The sequence below is a fragment of the Geotrypetes seraphini genome, chromosome 4 (genome assembly GCF_902459505.1).
Source record: "Geotrypetes seraphini chromosome 4, aGeoSer1.1, whole genome shotgun sequence".
Lineage (NCBI taxonomy): Eukaryota > Metazoa > Chordata > Amphibia > Gymnophiona > Dermophiidae > Geotrypetes > Geotrypetes seraphini.
The window spans coordinates 251,621,027-251,644,852 of NC_047087.1; the positions used below are offsets into that span (position 1 = coordinate 251,621,027).

General features: G+C 42.6%; 1 protein-coding gene across 6 annotated transcripts in view; it reads left to right on the plus strand.

The window, feature by feature from the left end:
- Window positions 1-23,826, plus strand: part of PCDH15 (protocadherin related 15) — a 2,123,136-nt gene that overhangs the window by 1,475,515 nt on the left and 623,795 nt on the right. For all 6 annotated transcript variants that reach the window (XM_033941002.1, XM_033941006.1, XM_033941004.1 and 3 more), the window contains one exon: window positions 16,404-16,516. In XM_033941002.1, the coding sequence (XP_033796893.1) occupies window positions 16,404-16,516 (113 nt within the window). The remainder of the gene's footprint in view (window positions 1-16,403; window positions 16,517-23,826) is intronic.

The following is a 23,826-nucleotide window of genomic DNA, read 5'->3' on the forward strand; positions in this document are numbered from 1 at the left end:
ATAAGGGAAAACTATTATTTACTCATTACAATAACCTATTAATGGTCCCCAAACATCTTTGAATTTATTAAAATGTCCTTTCTGTATGGCTAATATTCTTTCCATCTTATATATATGGCATAAAGAATTCCACCAGAAATTAAAGTTTAATCTACTCCAATTCTTCCAATTAAAAGTAATTTGTTGAATGGCGACTCCAGTCATAATTAGCAAGAGCTTATTATTTTTTGAGGATATTTGACTCTTTGCCCTCATTAACATGCCAAATAAAATAGTATCATATGACAGGGCCACCGGATTTTCCAAAAAACTATTTATTTGGCCCCATATTGATTTCTAAAAATCCAAAATAAAAGAACAATAGAATAATAGATGATCTAAAGTCCCAGCTTCGAGATTGCAGTGCCAACATCTATCATACTTAGAGCTATCTAATTTATGTAAATGAACAGGGGTCCAAAATGCTCATAGATTTGTCTCATAGATGCAGACAATGCACATCTCATCCTCCAAGACCAAATTCGTGGCCACTGAGACGCCATAATTTGATGTTTGAGCTCAATGCTCCAAATGTCCCGAAGGCCAGTTATTGTTTTTTTATTTATAAATCCAGATATTAATTTGTACCACTGTGCGGCCTGGTGTCCCAGGAAGTCCACCTGAAAGCATAAGAACTCTAAACTATATTGATTAATGAGATTTTTCCATTCATGGAACCCCGCCTGAATAGCCTGCTTCAGTTGCAACCATCTATAACTTTGTGAATTATTAAGACCATATTTATGTTTCACGTTTTCTAAAAATAAACAACCTGAAGCAGGCTGCCTACAGTTCAAATAGATACGGTCACTAAACTGATTGTGGCAAGGAAGTCTCCCTCCCATAATCAGCTGAGTGGTCGTGACAGGGAACTCCAGAGCCCCACCTCCTACTGCCACCCCCAAGGCCTCCCATGCTGTCCACGGCAGGAGGGATGCCCACTGCCTCCTACTGTAATCGTGAAACAAGCCCCAGCAGAAGGGATGCCTAATCCCTCCTGCTGCAAACTAGAGGTCTGCATGGGAATGGGGATCGCAGGAATACCACGGGTCCCATAGGGTTCCCACAGGAATCCCCCCCTAACCTACGGGATTCCCAAGGGGACCCCCCTCTAGCCAACGGGACTCCCACGGGGATGGAAGGCTTTGGAAGCAGGGTTCGTCCATATAATATAATGGACATGCCAGCCTTAGTAAAAGAGGGGGTTTATAAGTTAATTACCTGAACAGAAAACAAAAAAAGGGTTCCACCAAAGAGATTCCACAAGGAAAACAGCAGCGCAAACACAAAAGAAACTGTGGAATTGATGATCCTATCAGAAGTAATTGCTGCTTTTTATGGGGATGGAGGTAATTTCTTGTGGGGATGGGTGGGGACGGAGAGTATCCTGACGGGAACGGGTGGGGATGGAGAGGATCCTGATGGGGACGGGGACGGAGAGGATCCTTGCGGGGACATGCGGGGATGGGTGGGATTTCTGTCCACGTGCAACTCTCTACTGCAAACCGCGAAACAATCACTGGCAGGAGGCATGCCCATTCCCTCCTGCCACAAACCACAAAACAATCCCCAGCATGAGGGATGCCCAATCCCTCCTGTCAGCACCACCCCCACAACATCCCTCAGACCCCCTCATAGGTGTGGCTTTAGGTATCTGGCCAATTGGAGTCATATGCCACTCCTAGTGCATCCCAAAATGCACTGGGAAGGAGGCCTAAGATTCCGGTTGGCCCAGGTGGTTAAAGCCCCTCCTGTGGGAGGGTCCTTAGGTGTCTGGGTTAATCATGGCCTTAGGCCTCTCCCTGGTGCATCCCAGGATGCACTGGGAAGGGGAAGGCCCACCATTCTGAAGAGGTGGACCTGCCAGCCAGAGGGAGTAGGCATTCTTCTGGCCGGCCTTGCTTTAAAAGGTACAGGGGGAGGGTCCAGGTGGTCAGAGTTTTGGGGGGTGGGGAGTTCAGGGGGTCAGGGTCATGGGGGGTGGGGGGTCGGGGGTCGGGGGTGTGTGCTGGAAGGAGGGAGTAGGAATCCCTCCTGCTTGGGATGTTGCTTGTGTGTGTGGGGGGTGCCAGCAGGAAGGAATGGGCATCCCTCCTGCCAGGGATGTTGTGGGAGGGGGTGCCTGCAGGAGGGAGTAGGCATCCCTCCTGCTGTGGACAGTGTGTGTGTGGGGGGGGTGGGGGGGTTTCAGTGGTTCCCTAATGCTGACGCTCAGCTGATCACGGCAGGGAGATTCCCTAGCTGTGATCATCTCAGTTGCAACACAAGTCTCTTCATGGCTGGTTAGAGAATTGGGGTGGTTAGGCGGGGTTAGGCATCTGTCCATTAGGACAGATGCAATTCTATATAGGATGCCCATGTGCGATTTTCAAAAGCTATTTAGGCGGCTGCCGAGACCGGGCATCCTATACAAAATCAGGCCCTTAGTGCCAGATTTTTACTATGCTGACCAATGTTAGCATATAGTAACTGTTAGAATAGGTCACCACTAATGGCTATGGTATGGAAAGCTCATGCTAGATGCTAGATACAACTTAGTAAAAGAGTACATTTATTCCTTTTTATCTTTACCTAGATCTGTGGAAAAAATACTAAATGTTAATGTAAGCTAGTTAAAATGAAGCAGATTTTAATCTATTTTAGCAGCACACTTCAATAAAATAGTTGTTCCTTTATGCTGAAACATTTAACATTCTGGCATTTCAAATGTGCTGTCTGGTATTTTTGTTCTAAATTTAGAACCTGTTCTGTAAAAATCAACCCACTGTGCTGAAAGGGCAAGACATTTGTTTGACCCGATTAGGTGTTAGTGAATCTTTTGTAGTATTCATTTGTAGTAGCACTGTATCAGTTTGACATCTGACATATTTTTATGAAACCAAACTCTCAATTATTTTACCTGTATCATGCATTTGATGTGCATCTCATTATGAATATGAAAAGGATAATTTTTCCTAGTGAGCTTTCTGTTACATAGGACTTTATTCACCAAATATTTGTGTGGGGGTAAGTTGTGGGAGCTGCATCTGTGTCCATAGCATGTTTTTATTTTGTAGATGTTTATGAAAGGCTCCTCTGAAAGTTTATTTGTTTTCTTAAGGGTCAAATGTTTGTAGGGCAGTTTTATACACAATATGCATTACATTTCTAGCAAAAAGAAAAGAAAAGAAATAGAAATTTCTACTTTTGTTGTTTCTGCTTTCCTCATCTTCTTGTCATTCTCTTCCTTCCATTCACTGCCTGCCTTCTCTTTGCCTCTTCTCTGATGCAAGCTGCCCCGGTGGAAAGAGTAAATGCATCAGAGGAGAAGCTTTGGGGCAGTCATGCGGGACTTGTGAGAATGTTTCCACGTCTAGATACTCGGAAACAGAAATTTCTGGAGAGCACCCGCGAAGTTGAGGGGAAGGGAGGGAAATGGCAAGACGAGGTGAAGAGATGCCCGTTTCCAGTAGTTCTCTTACAGCCCAGCTGTCAGGCGGCTGCAGACTGCTAGTGGGCCGCAGACCATGGATTGGGTACCCCTGATCTAAGGGGTTTTTTTAAGCTAAAATTTATTCTAGAGCAATAGGTCTGTCATTCTGGACAAGCGGATAATTTCCCTATAGCCACGAGCCTTGCAAAGGGAATCCACTATGGATTTTTTTCTGTATCCCTACTTCACATAGGGCTCTGCTGCCCCTACAATATTTTCTTTCAGAACACGGGCCTTAAGGAGTGATTTTGTTCTGCTCTGCTTATTTTTTTATTTTAGTTGGGTTTTGTGGACTTTTCTTCAGTTTTCGGTGCGAAGAGCTTCTCTGTTTAAGGATTCTGCTCTGCTTGCATGGAGAAGAAGCAAACTGTGGTCTGCAGATGACAGGCCAATCACTTGTGGTACCTGTTAGCTAGCCTGCAGACAAGAGCAAAGTGGAAATGTCCAATCAAATTGGTGCACAAAAAAGTGTCTTTCAACTCATCTGATAAATCCAATGGTCTTTGTTAATCCAAAATAGCTCATACATCCAAAGCAACTCAACGACTCGACATGATCATGTTTCGGCCACCCGTCCTGCATCAGGAGTCTTAGGAGTCTTTGGGTATCAAATGGTCTAAAGCTAAACGAACAAACCGTTGCTCCGAATCTGTAACACCACAAAATAACAGAATGTATGAGCTATTTTGGATTAATAAAGACCATTGGATTTATCAGATGAGTTGAAAGACACTTTTTTGTGCACCAATCTGATTGGATATTTCCACTTTGCTCTTGCCTGTTTGATTTTTGTGGAATTGTTTCCCCTGTTTTATTGTTGAGCTAGCCTGCAGAAGCATTTTTGGAGCTCGGGGGCCATCCCTTTATAGCAGGGGTCTCAAAGTCCCTCTTTGAGGGCCATAATCCAGTCGAGTTTTCAGGATTTCTGCAATGAATATGCATGAGATCTATGTGCATGCACTGCTTTCAATGCATATTCATTGGGGAAATCCTGAAAACCCGACTGGATTGCGGCCCTCAAGGAGGGACTTTGAGATCCCTGCTTATAGCTTGCACACCTACTACTTACAGGGGTTTGAGCACAGGCTTAGGCATCCATAGGATACTCAGTGGTGTCTCATAAGGTGCTGGCTATGTTTCACCTTCTCCCTTGGTTTTTGTGGTCTGTGGGGGTGGAAGCTCAGTCAGACACCAGTCAGGCTGGCAGCCTGAAGATTTAGTGCTGGAAGGATGTTTTCTTTGAGGAAGTAATTTATTCTTCCTGGTCCAGCTACCTTTGGAGATGATGCAGGCTGCAGCACATTGCCAGTACAGGTCACAGTGAGTAAGGTTGTTATAGCCTATGAGAAGAATTGGGGGGGGGGGGGGGGTCTGTAAATGTGAATTTTCAAAGTTTCTGCATGTTTTCGTGTGTTCCCCCACCTCCAAAATCCTAAAATCACTGTTTTATTTATTTTGGTCTTGGCATTTTAAAGATTTTTTTTGTGCCAAAATGCTATAGACAGCCATATTGTATTTTTCCTGATCTTTTTTCAAAGTTCTCCAGAAGCTTCAAAACACCTTATTTTGCCTCAAACCTACAGAGATGTAGTCTTCAGGCTCCTTTGTCCCTAATTCATGCCAGGATTGCACAAGTTGCACACCCGAAGAGTGTCTTTGCACCATGTGAAGGGGTACAGGAGCATCTGACTTAGCTTCCCATTTGAACTCTATGACTGAGGAATGGGCAGGAAGCCCCTTAGTTTGGACCATTTTTCTTTCTGATCCCTAGAACAGCAGTCATCCTGCATGGAGGGGTGTGGAATCTTTGGAGCCCAAGAGATGCAAACTGGAGTCATCCACTAGAGATTCAGTGCTGCCTAGTAGAGTTTTTCTCCCAGGATTTATTAATTTGACGTGGATGTCTTTCAGGTAAGCCTTCCTTTCAAGGAGAAGTCTGGCAGTTCTTCAGATACCACACAAGGGAGCAGAGTCTCCTAGGGTTCATCTACCTCACTGGCTGCATCTAACCAAGGTATAGGAGACCTTTCAGAGGGAGATTCAGATGATAATAGTTCTCTTACTATACCATTGTTGTCTCGGGATACACCCTCCCTGTTGGTGAATATAGGGTTGCAGTCCGGTGCTTTGGAGCCTATGGTAACTCTTGATCCCGGAGATGATCCTACAGTTCTGCACTTATTTAAACCCTCAGTTCTCTTGAACCTCATCACTGATTCACTTTGGGAGTTAAACTTGGACTCCCAGCAGGTCCCTTCTGCCTCCTCCATTATTATGAGTGGAGTGAGAGCTCAGTCTTCTATGTTCCCCTGCATCCTGACATTAATGTTTTGGTCACGGAGCATCGGGATGCTGAAGAGGGTTCCTTAAAATGGCATGGACTGTGACTCAGCTGTACCAGATGTTCGTTCAGCCCAAGGTGGATTCCTTGGTAACACAGGTTACTAAGCACATTTCTCTTCTGAGCAAGGGTGGAGTGGTGTTGAAGGGTATGCAGGACCGCCAAATGGATGTGGTTCTCAAGAGGGTTTTTGAGGCTTTGACTTTGGGAATTAAAGCTGCCACTGCGGTATCTTTTGTGACCCATGCCTGCCAGTGTTTGCACACTGTCACAACAATCTTTCCAATGCCCGTGGTGCACTGTAATACACACTTGGGCATCCATTCTGTACTTTGTACTTATCCCTCTAAAAATCTCTGTTAACAGATTCATAGAGACTGTCTGAATTTAAGAAAGCCTGGGATAGGCACATGGGATCTCTTAGAGAGAGGAAGAGATAATGGTTACTGCTGATGGGCAGACTGGATGAGCCATTTGGCTTTTATCTGTCATCATGTTTCTATGTATCTATAGAGGCTGTGTCTGAAAATTTGGCTCTAATGTAGGCATCTTTGATCACTTTATTAGGATAGCCCCTCTTTCACTGTTGCAACTTCAAATGTTTTGCCTGATCTTTAAACAGAACCATATTAAAACAGTTACGTCTGTATCGCAAAAATTGGGAAAACAGTAAGCTCTTTTTCAAAGCTAACGTGTGTCAGCTGTTGAAATGAAGAAAGGTGTTACAACATATAGTTTAAATGCATGCAGCATTTGAAGATAGAGGCCTACGGTTTGCCTTTAGCAGGAATCAACATTATAAGAAGATTCTGAGTCCAGCAGATATATCCCATGTTGACCACGTTAATGTAAGAAATGGCAGCCAAACTAAATGTGGCAAATGTAAGACCTGTGACTTTACTATTGAGTGAAAAAGGCGTTTTGAGCATCCTATTACTAAAGCATATTTTGTTCTTAAATATGAAACCACCTGCAGCTTGACTAATGTAATTTGCATATGTTATAATATGTCTGTCTCCTAAACTGTATGTGGGGCAGATTTGGAGAACACCGGAGTAGCATCAAACACAACAGAATTGAAGAACCAATAGTACAATATTGCCTCTTGAGTAGTCATGAATTGACTTCACTTCGTTGTGCTATTTTGGATCACATACTGGCGAATCATCCAAGCGCTGACAGTAAAGCCCATTAAACTACATCACAAACATGAATGGATATATTGATTGGGCTCTGATGAACCTAATAGATTAAATTCCAGGATTGAATGGTTTTTGAACACGATTTGTTACATTTTATTAAGAGGCATTTATCCTGTGCAGGACCCTGATTTGTTATCTTGATGTGGGCGTTTTGATGATGTCATCCACTAAATTAAATAGGCAGCCTGGTTCTTTTGTGGCCATCTTTGTGATGTCGTGGACCATGCAAATTAAGTCTCTATGTTTTAAACAGTTTTGTACTGTGAATGAAATGAGGATTGTGCTTGAAAACAAGTTTGAATGATTGAACAGTTTACTTATGACACAAGTGAATGAGAACTGCACAGAAATGAATACTGAAAACAGGTGTTTTTTTAACCAATAAAATGAACTGCCCTATCTTATCTGTGAGTAGAAGTTTAATACTACAGACAGGGTTCTGGGTTTTTTTCCCCTGCAGTGCTCAAGAAAAATTGAGGTTAACATTAGAATAAGGATATGTAATTCTGCATGAACTTTTCTGATGTTTGACAGTGATTTTGGTATACTGATATTATTTTGACTGCCGTTGTTGCTTGAGTATATTTTTTGGCTGGAAGTTTCTTCATATCCCTAGTTCACATATGTTATACAAAAGGGTACTTGCCTGCTTGGAAACTAACTGTATTGGCAGCAGAGCCCTCTGTGAAGTAGGAGGAATACAGAAAAAAATCTGGAATTGATTCCTTCTGTAAGGCTCACGGCTACAGGAAAATTACCCCTATGTCCAGAATGACACACCTATCTACTAGAAAAGATATTAGCTAGGTAAGAACCTAATCTCTTTTTACCTGCTAATGGATGTTATCAAGTGTTAAAGGCTGCATATCTTATTTTATACCTATGGGCCATGTGGCACTAGGCACACTCTAATGTCTGTTAGTATACACTGGGATTTAGTAAAAAGGCCTTTGAGCTTTGGACTGGGGGCAATAGAGGCTTAAATGACATGCCCAAAGTCAAAAGAAGCTGCAATTTAAGTGATTAGCTGTAGTCTATAAAAGCCATTTTTAATCACAGTTGTGAAAAAGAACTATTTTATATCAGCATTAGTGCACATCCATAAAAAAAAAAAAAAAATCACTACCAGAGCACTTATCACCACCTGTTTAGAAGGTGGTAAGGGCTCCCATGTTAACCATGTGAAGCATATGGTAAACTAATCTAACTGGTGCTTGCTCTTTACCTCTGAAATAACCCCTCAAAAGCAAATTAAAAAACTAATTACCAGACACTTAGAGGGGCATAATCAAAAACAATGTCTAAGTCCCCTTTTGGCCTAAGCCCTAGGCGTACAAAGTAGGCAGCAGGGAAATGTCCATTCTAAAAAAAAAACAAAAACGTCCAGAATGTGTTTTTTTTAAGAGAATGACCTACCTGTACGTTCAGGAGTTTAATCGCCCAGACCGCTATTATGTCTACCTTTAAGCCCTATTCTCAAAAAAATAAAATAAAAATTGCCTGTCCCAAACACCCAAAACAAAACCTTTTAGGTGTGGGAGGGACCAGTCCTTTGCCTAAAAGCACAATTCTCTAACCAGTGTCTGTCATAAGCGCCGGTTAGTGAATCATGGTAGCATCCCTCCCCCCCCCCCCGACAATGTTTCTCTGCAGGAGGAGCCAAGGGGATCTGGCTAATCGGAATCTTAGACCACTTCCAAAGCATTCCAGAATGCACTGGGAGATGGGCCAAACATTCTGGAGGGGCCTTAATCGCCTGGACCAATCAGGTCCTTAGGACCCTCCCTGGTGCATCCCAAGATGCAGGCCCACCATTCCTTTGAAAGCAGGAATGCAGAAACTGGCCGGCCAATGAAACAAGGTTAGAGCGGGGGTCCGGGTGGGGTCCTAGTGGGGGTAGAGGGTCCTGGTGGGGGTAGGGGGTCCGAAGGGGTGTGATGGCAAATTTTCAGGGGGGCGAGCTTTGGGGGTGTGGTAGCAAACTTTTGGGAGGTGCAGGTGTCAGTAGGAGAGATTGGGCATCCCAACTGCCAGGTAACATTGTCAGGGGTGGGGGTGTCAGCAGGAGGGATTGGACGGCTTTGGATAGGAGGGACTGGGCATCCCTCCTGCCACGATTATTACGGGGATGGGGGATGGGTTGCCTAGGCCGCTGAGCTAATCATATAAGTTCTGCCTAGGCAACCTGTGAAAGTTTTCAATTATGGCTGCCGGATGACTAAATCTAGGTCGGCCCACCTCCCGCCCTACCCATTCCTCCAAAAACATTTCTTTTCACTCTGGGCGCAAAGAGGCAGGGAAAGGTTTTAGATACGTCAAAAACCCTGTTCGATTATCAGCACTTGGATGACCTATCTTTTTGATCATCCAAGTACCGATTTAGGCGGATTTTTAGACTTTTTAAAAAAATTATTATGAGCCCCTTAGCTTATGAACATGCCAGAACTAATGCTGAACACTTTAGCATGTTCCACATTATGCTATTTTTGGTAGGTTAAGTGCATATTAGTGCTTAACCCAGCTTAGTAAAAGTACCTCTAAGATATTGAAAAGTCTTATGGACAATGAATCTTATCAACTTTGTGTTCCTTCTGTTCTAGATATGACTTGTCAGCAAGGTCTATTGTCAGTGCCCTCAATTACTACAATACAATTAATTGAGACTCAATCATGTTTATTTTTTGTGGCTGGTCCACAATTATGGAACTTGTTTTACGTAAATATTAAGTAGGATGATTCTTTTTTATAATTTCATAAGAAACTAAAGACATTTTTGTTCAATGATATTTTTGACCAAATGCTATAATTATTGACTTTTTCATGATATATTCTGACCTGTATACTGGTATGTTTATCTCTTTTTGTTTTGGAGTATGATTTATGTAAATATTATACATATATAATTTGTGTATCACCTAAATGTATGATAGGCTGCTCATATAAAATGTTAATAAATGAACTGGGGGAAAAAAAATGCTGCAGGCAAATTTGGGCACCATTTATTGAATCTGCCCCTAAATAATTAGCAAAGTTCCTAGCAGATAAGGCTGATGATATTACTAAGCCTGCGGCCTGCAAGAAAAAACACCTCAGCTTCAAAGGTAACTGAGACTCAACTGGCCCAGTTCTTTTCTCTAGTTATTCCAGCTGGTGCCTGTCTCCTTGGCAAATTAAAAAGCTGAGTTCCAGGGCCATTATGCATAATTTCATTTTGCACTACAACTTGACAATCTAGTTGCAATATATCCAGGCCAACTGCCAGTTTGGGACTTCTCTGGAATGACATGTTAAGCAGACCCCAATTTAATCTTTCTCTTGCCTTGCCTTTTCTGATATTAACCTGTTTTTAATTAGCCATCAGCTGCTGCTGGATTTAATAGTGATGCCATATAAGGAGAGGTTCACCTATTCCAGGATTGGAGGGGACCCACCTCAGTTGCCTACTATCAGGGTAGCAAGACGGAAAGACACATGCAGCAGGAGCAGTTCAACACACCACAACCAGGCACAGAACACACTTTTAGAAGCTGAGAAAAGTTCAGCAAAGAGAAAGGGTTAAACATTCTTGTGTTGCCCTTGCTAGTTTATGACAAATTTGAACACCTGTTTAATGTACCCATAGGCAGTAATTAGCAGGCAATGACAGCACATTGCTATTCCCTCTACATTTTTCAAGTATATCACTAGTATCTATGATTTTCTAGTAATGATAATGAAATGTCATTAATTAAGGAAAAAAAGAAAATGGTCTTTAAACTCTAGTATTTTATTTCAACTTATTAAAGTTTTCTTTTTAGAAAATGTTTCCTAAACCAGTTTAATTATACTCAAATCTAAACTTATATAAAGAAGGAAATGATAACTGTATGGAGGGTGAATGAGTTTCCTAGTGGTTAGAGCAGCTGCCTCAGCACCCTGAGTTTTTGAGTTCAATTCCCACTGCAGCAACTTGTGACTCTGGGCAAGTCACTTAATACAGTAACACAGGAGAGTCAAGTCCACAATCACGACACTCAGATGCGAAGGAGTGGAAAAGTCCAAAAGAGACGGATGAACTCAAAGTATTTCATAAACACCCTTTATTTATTCAATACATCATACACCGACTCGACATGTACATGTTTCGAATGGCCTGCCTCAGGTGTCTCACAGGTTTGTGTAAGAGTCAAAAAATGGCATCCATTGACTACTTCAACCTCACATGAATCTCGCTGTAAAAACGTCACCATTTCGCCGTATGCAGGTTGCAAATGGTGGCGTTTTTACAGTGAGATTCATCTGATGCATTGGGGCGTGGCCTAAGGCCATCATTGCTGCGCAGGAGGCTGGAGGAGCAGGAGGAACCGAGCACCCCTCCTGCTCCCAACAATTTTAAAAGTATAGGGAGGGAGGGGGTGGGTCGAGCCCAGCTCGCCTAGCTTAAGCTACAGGGAGGGAAGTGGGCCGGGCCAAGATAGGACAGGTTTGAGATGGAAGGAGGAAGTTGGCATTCTTCCTGCCTTGTGCTCTTCGGCAGGGGGGAGGGGGCATTTTTTAGGTGTTTAGGGAGGGAGGAGGCACTTCGAGGGGGGGGAGGCTTTTTTATTTTTAACCAAGCAGTTATTTTGTGTGTATAATACACGCAAAATATCTGCCCAATTAAAAAAAAAAAAAAATTAAAAAGCCAGCAGAAGCCCTGACAGCAGTGACAGGAGGCTGCTTCTCCTGTCATTACTGTCAGGGTCTACACATGCTCCAGGATCGCTCTCTAGTGATCCATGCTGTGGGTGGGGGGCATGTCAACGATCATCCCCATTTGTATGCAGGCCTTTTGTGAATTTGTCGGCCTGCATGCAAAGGAAACTAGTGTGCGTTAAACACTAAAAGGCAAATTCTGTGCAGCTCGTCTAAAGTTAGGTGCCTACATTGGTGTGACTAACCAATGTAGGTGACTAGCTTAAATGTTTAATATGCTTAATTGACACTGATAATTGACAATTAGCATGTCATAAATGACACACATCACACTTAATTAGATGTTAGATGCCTAACTTGGCAAGCACCTACCACTTTTAGGTAGGCACCTAGTCCAAGGCACCTATCACAAAGTAGGTGTGGTTAGGAGTGGATCGCGAGTGTGTTTTGTATGTAGGTGCCTGTTTTGGACTTTAGCATCGATAGGTGCCTAACCTAACCACATACATTTAGGCCAAGAAACCCCATCATAAATAGGATGCACCTAAAGTTAGGACACCTAGTGATGCCAAAGGTGCCGCTAGTAGTGTGATTCTATAAATTGCACTTAAGTTTTATAGAATCACACTTAGCGCCACACAAGTTAATGCCTAATATTTAGGAACCATAGAAAGAATCAGGCCCTAAAAGCCCTTAGGTATAAAACAGGCTTTAGAATTTAGTATGTGCTAATTTCCTTAGCATGCATTAAGGTTCATTAAATCCTAATGCTGCTTGATGAATCCCCCCTTAATTGTTTAATAATCCGCTACCACTGCCCATATTCTGTAATTTGGACTATTCTAGTCATAGTAGCTGGTGTTTAACAACAAAAAAACTCTGCCTGTCATGTTTGGATATTTACTTATAAATTTTTTAAGATGAGCTAATGAACCAAATGCACACTAATAAATACATATTCCTATAATCTGAAATACTGTCAAACATTAGTTGGGAAGTCACCTAAATGACCTACAAACAAGTTCTATAACCGCTAAAAAATTTGGAGATTGACAGCAGGTTTATTGCACAGTGTAGAAGAAGCTGATTTGTGGGTTTAAATAGACTTTGAAAAGATACAGATATATAATATATTCTATATAGTTCGCTATGGAGAGTGTGATTCTGCCATGACCTAGAGAAAGCAAGTGTTCAGCTAAAGACAGCAGCCCTCATTGTCAGTATCAAGCAATATCACCTGAATTTGCTACCAGATCACCTGTGGGAAGTCCAAACTCTGCCTACATTGGGACTATGCCCCCAGTGTAGTATTATTTACTAGGCTTGATAGACCTTTGAGCTGACCCAGCGTGGCTGTTCTTATGATGCTCTTAGTCCCGGATTCTGTATAGGACAGCTGCTCAGAAGCCGTCTAAGTGGCTTTAGAGAATTGCACACGGGTGGCCTATACAGAATCGCCCTAAGCCGCCTAACCACCACAACTCTCTAACTGGCACCCATGTTACAGGGGCCGGTTAGAGAATCGTGTTGCCACTGAGCTGATTGCAGCAAGGGAACCTCCATGCCACGATCAGTTTAGTGGCCACAGCAACCCGCCCACCCCCTGCAAAGACTACCAGCAGGAGGCTTACCCAATCCCTCCTGCCAAAACCCCCCATCCCTGCAAAGATCGCCAGCAGGAAGGATGCCCAATTCCTCCTGCTGGAACTCTCCCACCCCCCTAAAGATTGTCAGCAGGAGGGTTGCCCAGTCCCTCTGGCTGGATCCCCCCACCCCAAAAAGTAGCCCAGCTGGACCCTCCAAGTTCACCTGGAACCCTCCCCCCTCTCCCTACCTTATTGAAATTGCCAGCCGGAGGCATCCTTCCTGGCCTAAGGGATCTGGCCAATCGGAATCTTAGGCCACTTCCAGTGCTCCCAGAATGCACTGTGAGAGAGGCTTAAGATTCCGGTTGGCCCAGATGCATAGGGCCCCTTCTACAGGAGGGACCTTTAGCACCTGGGTCAATAAGGACCTTAGGCCCCTCACTGGTGCATCCCACGTTGCACCGGAAAGCAGCAGCCCCCCATTCTAGTGAAAGTGGGCCAGCTGGCTGGAGGCAGGAAGGATGCCTCTGGTCAGCCCTCTCAATAAGATAGGGGAGTTCTAGGTGGACTTTGAGCAGGGGGTGTCAGGATGGACTTGGGGGGCTTGGGGGCTACTTTTTGGGGTGGGGGTTCCAGCAGGAGGGACTGGGCATCCCTCCTGCTGATGAACTTTGAGGGGGTTCCAGCAGGAGGGACTGGGCATCCTTCCAGCCGGCGATCTTTCTGGGGGATGGGGGGTTCCAGCAGGAGGGACTGGGCATCCCTCCTGCTGGTAATCTTCAAGGTGGGGATGGGTTTCTGTGGCCGCTAAACTTATCACGGCGACTATCGCAAGCTTAGGGAGGCGCATAGGGCCACATAGTGCCGCCTATGGGCAAAATCACACTCATGCCTAGCCTTAGGCTAGATTAGGCAGACCTACGCTCCTCCCTAGGCTCACAGAGGTGCCTACAATTTAGGTGGCCTGCCTGAGATTATTTTTTTTTTATGTGCGTCCCAATTCGCGGTTTGACAGCAGTAGGCCACCTAAAATTGGGACGTCGTTTATAGAATTTGCCCCTTAGTGCCTTCACCTCCTCATTATCATTACAGATATTCAAGTCGTAAGCTCAAGCCCCCCCCCCCCACACACACACACACACAAACACTTAGGCCCAGATTCACTAAAAGATAGTGATTCAATCGCTGTTGGCCGATTCCTTATCGATTTTAAAACAGCGATTGATGATTTACTATCTTGTTTACATGAAAATGATTTGCACGGAGATGCAAATTATTTGCATGCAAACTCCCGACTCAATCACTCGAGGCTTCTGTCAACTGCCCGCAACTTATGGTAGGAGGGATGCCCACTCCCTCCTGCCACCCGATGCTCCCTAAACCGCACCACTTAAACATATGGCAGGAGGGATGCCCGGTCCCTCCTGCCATCGGTCCCCTCCACCATAACCGGCCGAACACACCACCCCGGCTGCCGATGAAAACCCATGCAGTGCGGGCTTATACATATGGCAGGAAGGATGCCCACTCCCTCCTGCCATGGATGCCCATTCCTTTCCTTCCCCCCCCTCTGACAAACAAATGGCAGGAGGGATGCCCACTCCCTCCTGCCACTGGACCCGGACCCTGACGATGACGACCCCCCTCCCCTTACCTTTAAAAGTTGGGAGCAGGAGGGGTGCTCAGTCCCTCCTGCTCCTCTGGACTCCAGCAATGCAATGTACCGGAGCAGGGCCTAACCAAGCATGAGGATCTGAGCACCCCTCCTGCTCCCAACTTTTTGAGGTACGGGGAGGGGAGTGGGGGTGGGCCTGGAACAGGCTGGGTTGGGCTGGGCTGATAGCAGTGGGGGTTTGTAATGGCAGGAGGGACTTGGCATCCCACCTGCCATATTCACGAGGGATGGGGTATGATGGTGGGGGCAGCATCCAGAATTTTTTTTTTTTTAGGGACTGGGGCTGGGCCCGCTGCCAATGGCAGGAGGGAGTCAGCATCCTTCCTGGTTTTTTCTTTGGGGGAGGACAGCATGGCCACGCTTGTGTGTGTGGGCATCCCTCCTGCAATTTGTGGGTCAGGGGGGCACCTTTTTTGACAGGCCTGCCTGTCTTTTATTTATTTTTTTTTTATGGGGCAGATATTTTGCGTGTGTAACAGGCAAGCCTGTGAAAAAAATGGCAGACCTGTCGGTAACACAGTTACCGACAGGTCTGCAGCAGTCGGATCTGACAATAGTAAAACCCGATTCAAAATCAATCGCTTGGCTATTTTGCATGGGGTATTACTAATTTGCATAGGAGGATCGGATCGGAGCAGTGAATGATCGGAACAGAGGTTAGTGAATTGGGTTAGAGGGAAATCGGGTTGGTTTGCTTAGTGAATCTAGCCCTTAATTCTCCTAGTGCTAATTCTTCCTGGAAATATAGCCCTAATTCCCCTGGAATATCCATATATAAAAAATAAAGCTCTGCCCCCACAAAAAATATTACCACTACCCACTATTTTAAATGTTACTTCCTACTCCCACTGACAAGTCTCCCAGCCCACTTCCTTCTTTCTCCTCAGATTGAATACATCAGTGATAGCTAATAGAAGGAACTTCAGAAAGCTGAAATGTCTCTACCTTCACAAATGTGTAAAAAAAAAAAGGAAAAATCAGAAGGAAAAAAATCTTAGGGCTCCTTTTACTAGCATTTGTAGCGCGCACTGGATTAGCACGCGCTATAGTGCGCGCTAGCCGAAAAACTACCACCTGCTCAAGAGGAGGTGGTAGCGACTAGCGTGCGGGGCATTTTAGTGCGCACTATTCCGCGCGTTAAGGCCTTAGTGCGCCTTCGTAAAAGGAGCCCTTACTGATTTTGCTTAGCCGCTGACTGAATTATGTAATATATCCATGCAAGTAATAAAGGGTATGACATTCATAAAATAAAAAAAATATTTTTTGTCAATATCTATATAAGAATTGGTTTTACTCCATATTCAAGACCTTTCTGATATATTTTCTAAAAAAGAAAATAATTTCTTAAGCTAATTTTGTGAATAGTATTTTCAATATCATAATTGTGTATTCAAACCTAACTGTCTTTTTGCAGGGATTCCTGAGGATTATCCGGAATATTTCCATATGAATCGTACTACTGCTGTACTTACACTTCTAAAGCCAATAAACAGGGATATACACCAGAAATTTGATTTAGTTATTAAGGTAATATCCATTGGCTTTTTATTTCAATATACTTGACAAACTTCTTTGTAAAGAACTCTTGAGAGGTCACTAGGGCTATGTTCTATTCTTTCTTTTTTTTCAAATTATAAAATCCTAGTCATTGAAAAATGAATTTATCTAAAAGATAGGACATAACCAAAATGCAATTCTAAATGTGGTTCAAGTTATAAGTTTGTTACTTTAAATCTGTTTAAATTACTAAATATATATATAATATTGTGTATTAGGTTTGTTCATCAGTTTATGTCCTTCTACTTTGAGCATCCTTTACTAATTCTTGACACATACTAAAAGATGTCAGCATATACTATAAGCTGTCATTGAGCCTATAGGATTTACAAGGGCCAATGGAAACCAAAAATTATGTCATGTAAAGACTATACAACTTGTCCACTCTGCTCACCCATACTGACTACAGTCTCTTCCTCTCAGAGATCCTCTATGGTTGGCCCATTCTTCTACTTGTAGGTTCTTCCATGCATCCACTATTCTAGACTGGATCCCAATCCAGTTCTCAGAGCAAACGTAACCAATTACAGTAGGTTTTCAGGATATGCACAAGGTATGAAGGTTCTTCAGTTTCTGCACTTTCATATTTTTGCAGGAAATGATTGGGGCTGGAGAAGTGGTAAGAGGGTGTGTCGTAGAATGGCTTGTGACTAATCAGTCAGGCAAAGCAGGATGATTATGTGGAAAAGTGATGTAATTTGCTTTTGAGATATTTAATAAATAGTGTTTTAAAAAATAAAAGTGTGGAAACTTTTTAAAGATCCCTTGTATATTTGTATACACTGCCTCTTATGAATGCAAATGTATTTCATGATTTTCCTTCCAAATATCTTGAAAATCTGACTGGTTAAGTAGGCCAGAGGACTTCATTGAGAATCCATGCACTATTCTGAAATAGGTCCTTAAATTACTCATGACTCTATATTATTTCACTTAAAATCTTTTTCCCAGAACTTTTTTTAAATTGAAAAAATACCTGTCTCAGGGGAGTAGCCTAGTATTTACAGCCCAGGGCTGCCAATAAGGAAAGACAGGTTCAAATTCCATTGCTGAACCTTTTGGTCTTAGACACCCCCCATTGCCTTAGGTACAAACTTAGGTGTTCTTTTACTAAGTGCAGCAAAAAAAGGCTTACTGCAGGACATGCTAAAGTGCCATATACTAATTTTAACTATTGTGTGTGCTATTTTTGGAGGGGGATGTCATGGGCAGAGAATGGATGTGAAAGCACAATTAAGGTGGCACGCTCATACTAACCTCCAAATTCTGTTTATGGCACCTTACATTGTGCATGCAAATTTGGGCACCTTCTGATTTATGCAATTAAGATCTCATAATTGGCACTAATTAAAAGTTACGCTCACAACTTGGAAAGCACAATTGTATAAAAGGTATGCACCATTTCTAGTGTGTGAATCTGAAAAGAGGGTGTGGCCAGGGAAGGAGCTTGGGTGGTTCATGGGCATTCCTAAAAGTTAGGCGCACTGTTATAGAATATGCCAGATAAGTGCACAAGTTAGGCACAGGTTTTTAGGCCTGATTTTGCTTGACCTAAATGGGAGCACCTAAATATGTGATGCACTGGTGCTTAAAACAATTCTATAAAAGGCAACCTCAGACTTCAAAGGCCACAACCCAGTCAAGTTTTCAGAATTTCCCTAATGAATATGCATGAAATCTTTTTGCGTACAATAGAGGAAGTGCATGCAAATAGATCTTATACATATTCATTTGGGGAGGGAGGGTAAGAAAGATGCTGGAGTGCAGAAATGCCAATGGTGGCTCATCCCAAAGAATGAAACTGAAAGTCAAAGAGTGAAGTTTTTCTCCTCCTAAATCCACCTTTACTCTTTCTAGGTTCTCAATTTGAGCCATTAGACTCACAACTGGAACCACTGAGACCAAATTGTATCCAAAATTTGGTTGAGAAGCAAAGATGAACTGAACAGATTTGATCCTGCCAATAGCAGGAGGAAATGGGCATCCCTCCTGCCGGTTTTTTTCGGAGAAGCGGGTGGGTCGGCGGGAGTTTTAGCAGGAGGGAGTGCCGTTTTCTTCAGGGGAGCAGCCGGTCGCTCGGGGGGGGGGGGAGGTTACAGGCGATTGTAGTCAGTCACTGGCACCTCTGCTCATTCTCCTCACCTCTCTTTCTGCAGCACCCACCACTGGCGGTAATAGGATGCTCAGGGCTGGAATTCATTCGAGTATGCACAGATGTACTGTAGATGTGATGTCATTGTGTCGACATCCGTGCTACATCCCCGAGATTAGTGTGCGAACAGATTAAAATGTTTATGACAGACTACCATAGCATGAGGTGTCAATACTGCTCTAGAATTATAAAATGAAATCCTTGGATGTATCTGTCATTCCACCCTGACCCTTCCCCCCGCACCACTTTTCTCCACAGAATAGAGAAGCCCTCTACTATTATTCTTAAAGGGTCTGCTGCATGAATAAATACCCATTTACTAAAGAAGAATCTTTTAAGAACTGCTACCTTTATCTCCATAATTTGTCTCTGATTTTCCCTCACCTTTATAACCTCTTTCCTTTTAACAGGAAGCATGCTTAGTTGATATTCAGCAACCCACTGTAAAAAATATAAATAAATAAAAAAGGGTCTAAAACAATACATTTTTGCTTGAAGAAAGAAAATCTGACTCATGGAAAAGATTATCTTAATAACATTTGGTTAATTTTTAATCTTGTTTTAAAAAAAGGTAATCCCATGAAAAGCAAATTACATTTCAGTGGGATCTTGATAATCTTAAAACAAGATGTTTGAGATTTTTTTTCTGCCTTTTGGCATAAACTCAGTCAGAAAATATGAAATATATGTCCGAAAAGCTTCAGCATGGATATTTTCTTCAAGGTCCTTCATGTATTTTTTTTTTTTTTTTTTAAATCTCACAAGCCAAATAAATTTTAGCCCTTGAAATTTTTCATGGAAGAAAATAGGTCAAAAAGACTAATATGCATTGAAATGGGAGTTTTAAAGCCAGTACTAGGAAACATCTCCCAGGCAATCTGCAGCCAGTTGAAATAACATAACATACCACTGGATGAGAAGCAATAAAAGAGATTAAAATAGCTTGCCCTGAAACAGAAGTATATATCCCTAGCACACACAAATGTTCATATACTCTGGCTATACTCTTCAGACACCTGGTAATAATTCTTCTCATTTCTTGGGAGAACTTACTTTCATGGATTGATACAGTATTCTTTCAACTATCAGATATTTTAAGTTGCTTGCACTGAGACTCAATATCTTTCTATATACATGTATGTTTGAAATACATAATGCATTCTATCATGGTGCTTAAAATATTAAAGCATTCATTCATTTTAGGTATTTATATATCACCACCTATCAAAGTTATCTAAGCAGTTTACAATCAGATACTCAAACATTTTCCCTATCTGTTCCATTGGGCTTACAATCTATCTAGGCAAAGGAGGATTGAATAGCTTGCCCAGGGTCACAAGAAACAGCTTGGGATTTTAACAGGGTGCTGAGGCAGTTGCTCTAACCACTATACCACTCATTCCAGTTGTAAAATAACATTAACACATGTATTTGGGTCCCATTGTCTAAAACAGGACCTGCAATAAAGTAACATATATTAATGGTGTTATTATGCACCTCTGCAGTCAAGTATGTTAGTAACTCTAGCTTTTGTTGTTAAGTGTCATTGAGTCAATAATAACTCATGGCAACCCACTTGATAGTTGCCCTGAACTGCGTTCAGTCTTCAATCGGTCAGTTGATCATTGATAGAGTGGCATCCAATACTATTATTGTATCAAATCATTGCATTACTGGTTGCCTTCTTTTGCACCAGCCCTCAACCTTGTCGAGCATAAGGTCTTTCTCTAATGACCTTTCTCTTTGCATGATGTATACAAAGTATGAAAGTCTAAGGGGCTCATAATCAAAACAAAAAGCATGTAAAAAGTGGCCTAAATCGGTACTTGGACGATCAAAAAGCCAGATCGTCCAAGTACCGATAATCAAAGCTGGTTTTAGACGTATCTAAAACCAGCTTAGGCATTTCCCCTGTTTCTAAACACATAGAGCAAAAAGAGGCATTTTTAGAGGAGGGGAAAGGGTGGAAGGTGGGCGGGAAGTAGGCTGACTTACAATTAGTCATACAGCAGATATAATCAAAACTTTGACAGGTTGCCTAGTCGGCACTTATATGTTTTGGCTTAGACCAAGTCAAAACAGGTATAAGTGCTGAAAAGGGGCCGCTGAGCTGATCGCAGCCCCGGCAACCTGCCCATTCACAAGCCTGTCCACCTGGGATCCCTCCTGCCCGTATGTTAGTGGGGGTGGGGGGTAGGAGCAGTGGGGGGAGAGTGTGGTGCAGTGGTTAAAGCTACAACCTCAGTACCCTTGGATTGTGGGTTCAAACCCATGCTGTTCCATGGGCAAGTCACTTAATCCCCCCATTGCCCCAGATACATTAGATAGATTGTGAGCCCGCGGGGACAGACAGGGAAATTGCTTGAGTACCTGAATAAACTCATGTAAACTGTTCTGAGCTCTCCTGGGAGAACAGTATAGAAAATTGAATAAATAATTAAATAAAATTAATAAATAAATAAATAGAGGGGAGGGTTGCTGGGGCAGGAGGGATTGGTCTCCCTCCTGCCCCTATCCGATTGTGTGTGGGGGGTGTTGCCGGGCAGGAGGGGTCGGGCTCCCTCCTGCCTGGATTGGTTCGGTGGGAGGAGGGGGTGGATCACGGCAGGAGAGATTGGCTATCTCTACTGCCGCGATAGTGATCACCCCTCTACCCGAACTGCCACGAATCGCGGTAGGAGAGATTAGGCATCTCTCCTGCAATGGGTCGTGGTAGTTCGGAGGTGGGCAAATCGCTATCATGGCAGAGGAAATGAGCCATCTCTCCTGCCATGATTGTTATGGGGGGGGGGGGGTTATTTTGTAACCAGTGTTGTTTTTGACAGACACCGGTTACAGAATCCAGCTTTTAAGTGAAGAACTGGCCCCTCCTTCGCCTAAAAGGTCTGGTTTTAGGCGTTTGGGACTTAGGAAGTTTTTGGGTTGATAATGTGTTGTAAGTGTAGACGTAGTGGTGGTATGGCTATTTAAACTGCTGAACGTAGAGGTAGGCCATTCTAAAAAAAAACACCTCATTTTGGACGTTTTTTTTTGAGAATGGACATTTTCTCTGCTTCTATTTTCAGCATTTAGGGCCTAGGCCAAAAGGGGACTTAGATGTTTTTTTTTATTATGCCCCTCCATGTCTTTTTGTAATTTGCTCTCCTACAGCATAGCACTAATTGATTCATTCTTCAGATATTCCATGTTATATGCAGTATTCTCCACCATTGCTCCATATAATTCAAATATAGAAGAAAGAGAAGGAACAAAAATCCCACATAAAATTAAACCCCCCCAAAAAACAAGTGGGGAGTGGGATAGACCATTTCAACCTTGGGAACAAACATATAATTCAGAGGCATCAATTTTCTTCCTGTCTTTGCTTCTTCACTGTCCAGCTTTCATATCCATATGCAATAACAAACTACCATGGCTTGGAAAAGTTGCATCTCTGTATACAGAGATATATCTTTTCACTTGAAGATCTTGATTAGGCCATTCTGTCAACAGCAATACATGGTTGGGGGGTTATTATTGATTATTGATCTAAGATGGTTAAAGTTGTCTAATATTATCTTTCCTTTGAGAATTAAATTATTGATTTTTACCAGTTATTAAGATCTTTGTCATCTTCCTGCTAAGGTGTAAGCCCATTTTGGGACTGTTATTTGATCTTAATAATTAGATGTTTCCAATCATCTTCTCATTCAGTAGTTAACATGGTATCATCAATACAGTAAAGGTTGTTAATTAGACTTCTACCGTTTGCACATCTTGGGTTTTCTCTTATGATTTAGATTAAACAGATAAGGGGAAAATATTCTGCATTGTAATACACCTTTGCTAATGTTGAACCATTCTGTTTTTCCTTGCTTTGTTTGAACTGTTGCTTCTTGATTAATGCTTCAATACATCATTGGTTGTTCTGGTATATTCATGATTCTTTGTGATCCAGAGTTTTTCATGACTTACACAGTCAAAGGCCTTGATATAATCAATTAAACACATGTAAATATAATTTGGTATTCTTTCATCTTCCTGTCTCATATTTCATTCTTTCCTGAACCATGCTTGTTTTTCAGGCAGTTTTTGTTCAAGGTATGGATGTGGTATCCACTGAATGATAGTGAATAGAATCTTGTTGGCATGTAGGATCAGAGGGCTGGATTTTACAAATGGTTGCCTAAAAGAATAGCTGCAATTGTGATTCAATCATACAACAGTGCAATTTGTAGAACCACGGCTACCTCAAACATAGGTGCCGAAAATGTAGACCAGAGTTTTTGAGGCCTACATTTCTGGCATCTTATGTTTGACATGAATCGGGTCTATGGAGGTGCTTAAGGATGCCTAAGATCATTTCCGGAGTTAGCTATACCTACTTTGACCTTAGATGTTCTAAAGCACCCCCCCGTAAATGTGATCTCGGTGCCTACATTTTTGTTTTTAAGCTCTTTATAAATTGGTTTTAAATGGCTTATAGAATACTAGTTTTTTAGCCCGTTACATTATCAGGTGCTAGAATAGATGTGTAGACTTAGGCATTTCTTTCTTTCTCTCTCTGCCCCCTTTCTTTATTTCTTTCTGTCTTTCTTTCTGTCTCTATTCCTGGCCCCCTGTCCAGAAGTAGCCCTTCTCCCTTACTTTTACCTCCCCCCTGTCCAGTAGTATCCCTTCTCCCTTCCCTGCTCCCCCCTGTACAGCATCCGCTAGCTCAGGCAGCCTCGGGGCTTTTGCTAGGCCAGCCCACCTCGCATTATCGAGGTAGGCTGGCATAGCAAATGCCCCGCAGCTGCTTGATGAAACCGCGGCTGCTGCCGCTGCTGGTCCAGAGGTGAGAAGAAGAGGCTCGTTTAAATATTTTACAGTCTCAATTAAAGTTTCATTTAATATTGACTTATGTTTTGCCCCAATTTAAATGTGAGCATGTTATGATGTTAAGTACGAGGGTCATTTCATAAATAATGCACACTATTTTTTTAAAATTTACATGTTTATTTTTTCAAGTATTTCTTTACAATCGTTCAATATACTCTCCTTGCTTTGCAATGACTGAGACCCTACGTCCGGGAAGCTTCATTATTCCATCCAAGACACCGTTTTTGTTCAGTTGCTGAATGGTTCTGGTAATGACGGAAGAAAGCTC